This window comes from Octodon degus, unplaced genomic scaffold (genome assembly GCF_000260255.1).
Source record: "Octodon degus isolate 3935 unplaced genomic scaffold, OctDeg1.0 scaffold00016, whole genome shotgun sequence".
Lineage (NCBI taxonomy): Eukaryota > Metazoa > Chordata > Mammalia > Rodentia > Octodontidae > Octodon > Octodon degus.
The window spans coordinates 16,240,198-16,242,687 of NW_004524592.1; the positions used below are offsets into that span (position 1 = coordinate 16,240,198).

Consider the following 2,490-nt stretch of genomic DNA (forward strand, 5'->3'; position numbering starts at 1 on the left):
CCACACACACACACAAATAAATAAATAAAAATTTAAAAAATAAAAATAAAAAAAGTAAAGAGGGGCAAAAGCAAGGCAAGGGAAATGCTTCCCTCTTTTCTTTTTCCTGAAATGGACAGCAGTCCCAACATCACCTCAAATGTCTCCTGTAAAAAAAGATGGTACATTATACTTTGAACAATTTATTTTCACTATACTGGCTTTTTTGAGATTTATAGTATAAATCATTCATTATCTTGATGATCAATACAGCATCACCAAGGAAAAGAGCAAGACGAGAACAACTGTCCCAATCTGTTGAAGCCTGAAAATGTAGCCTGCGATAGACACTTGTCTCATCCTCAGCTTGCTGCCTTTGCAGTGAACTGAGTCTTGGAGACACAAAGCAGGCTCCTGCAGAAGCTGGCGGGCTGGTGGCGCAGACGTGAGTCCACCCTCACCCACCCTCTCTGCTGCCCAGGGTCCGCAGGAAGCACAGCACTGTGCTGGAAGCACACATCTTCCTGCAGTTTTTCAAATACTCTCAAAACAACAAGGATGTTCAGGCAAATTTCCCGTGAAGAATTGAGGTGATGTTATTTTTTTCTTTCTTTTACATGAATTTTCAGCATTGTATGGACAAAGTTTTAGCACCCAGTGTAAGGTCAACCACATAGAAATTATCTAGTAAATATTCATTGAGTTCATAATTTCAGTCAAATGATATAACAGTTTTGAATCTTAATATCCTAAAGAATAAATAATAAAATAATAGTGTAACAATTGTTGGAAAACTGGAATCAAGAGTAAACTATGTTGGGTGTGATGGTCCATGCCTGTAAACCCATCATTTGGGTGGCTGAGGCACAAGACTCTTGGTTTTGGGAAGCTTGAACAACAGAGTGAGACTCAGAATAAAATAAAATAAAATAAGTTCTATCCTAGCATGGTGGCATATGGCTGTAATCACAATGTTCTAGGAAGCTGAGGCAGGAAGATCAAAAGTTCAAGCCCACCCTGGGCAATTTAGTAATTTAGTGAGATATTGTCTCAAAATAAAAGATAGACAAGGGTAGGGAACATAATCCAGTATGAAGGTCCTGGGCCCATCCTAAGTATCACCAAAACAGAAAAGAAGAAGAAAAAAGGAAAAAAAAAAGTGTCAAAATTCCAGAAACCAGATGCTAACTAAACAAACTCAGTGCATCTTTTCTTTTTTCATTTTTCTTTTTACAAAGCAAGGAATCAAAACACATTCCCTAGGTCCATTTCCCTGTTCTTACCTTCCCGGATAGCGGTAAATGGGACTCCTTCCTCTGCGTTCATGCTGATGACTTTTAAAGCCACCAGCTGCCCATTGATCCTAGAGAGGGATGGAGGATATGACACACATTTATGGAGACAGTTCCAGGCAGCAATTTTTACTAATGATGATTTTTTTTTTATAAAAGTAGTTTTCCTTCAAAAAATATGTTTCAGCATATGGATCTATAATTGTCCACCTTCCTCCTACTGCTTTGCTGTCCGCTGCACCTCTTAGTTCTTCCTGTGACTTTTGAGGTATCCACACTCTCCCTCGGCTTCTCACTGATACTCCCCCAGCCTGAATACTTACTCTTTCTGTCTCTTTTTAACAGAGTAGCTGGGGGGGGGGGATCCTTATCAAAGGGAAGTCAAAAATGGTCATTTTATTTCTTTTACTTTATTTTATTTTATTTTTTTGCAGTCCTGGGGATTAAACTCAGGACCCTGTGCTTGCCAGGCAAGTGCTTACTCTACTGCGCTATCTCCCGGGTCCTGCATTTCAAAATGCACTGTATTTCTAAGTCTGACGCAGAATAACAACCAGATGCTCCTACTGCTTCCCACTGCAGCTGCCTGGGCCACTCAGCTGCACCAGGATCTCTCCACTCTTTTCTTACTCATAGGTCTTGTTCATGATGAAGGGTAAGTACTGAGAACAGAGAAGGCTTTCGTACAGAGGTAAATGTGCTATCTTAACAGTGTCAGGGGCTGGGGAGATTGCTCAGTTGAATAAGTGCTTGCCTGGCAAGTGCAAGGGTCAGAGTTCTAATCCCCAGCTCCGAAAAAAAAAAAAATGGCATTCCTATAATATTAGTTAGTAGTCATCTATTCTTTCTCATTAAAAATTTAAAAAAAATTTTATCATTCATTCTTGTACAATGGGATATTTAATGATATCATATCCCATCATATGCTACAATGCGGTTTGACCATTCCAAATGCTTATAAAGTGTTTCTAGCTTTTAGCTACTATAGAAATATTGCTATGGGGCCAAAGGGTATAGCTCAATGGCACAGAACCTGCCTGGAAAGTACAAGGTTCTGAGTTCTATTCCCAGTGCCAAAAAAAAAAAAAATATGTTGTTATGACCATATTTGCAGATAAATATTTTCACACAATCCCCATCATTGTTTCCTTAGGGAAGATGTGCAATTGTTAAGTCAAACAGTATGCACCTCATATGGACTTGAACTGATGCTCCCAAA

The 2,490-nt window shown here is 39.2% G+C and overlaps 1 protein-coding gene across 1 annotated transcript in view; it reads right to left on the minus strand.

The window, feature by feature from the left end:
• Cdk15 (cyclin dependent kinase 15) overlaps nucleotides 1–2,490 on the minus strand; it is a 108,180-nt gene that overhangs the window by 99,485 nt on the left and 6,205 nt on the right. Inside the window, exon 4 of the mRNA XM_004626664.2 lies at nucleotides 1,263–1,342. Within this exon, the coding sequence (XP_004626721.1) occupies nucleotides 1,263–1,342 (80 nt within the window). The remainder of the gene's footprint in view (nucleotides 1–1,262; nucleotides 1,343–2,490) is intronic.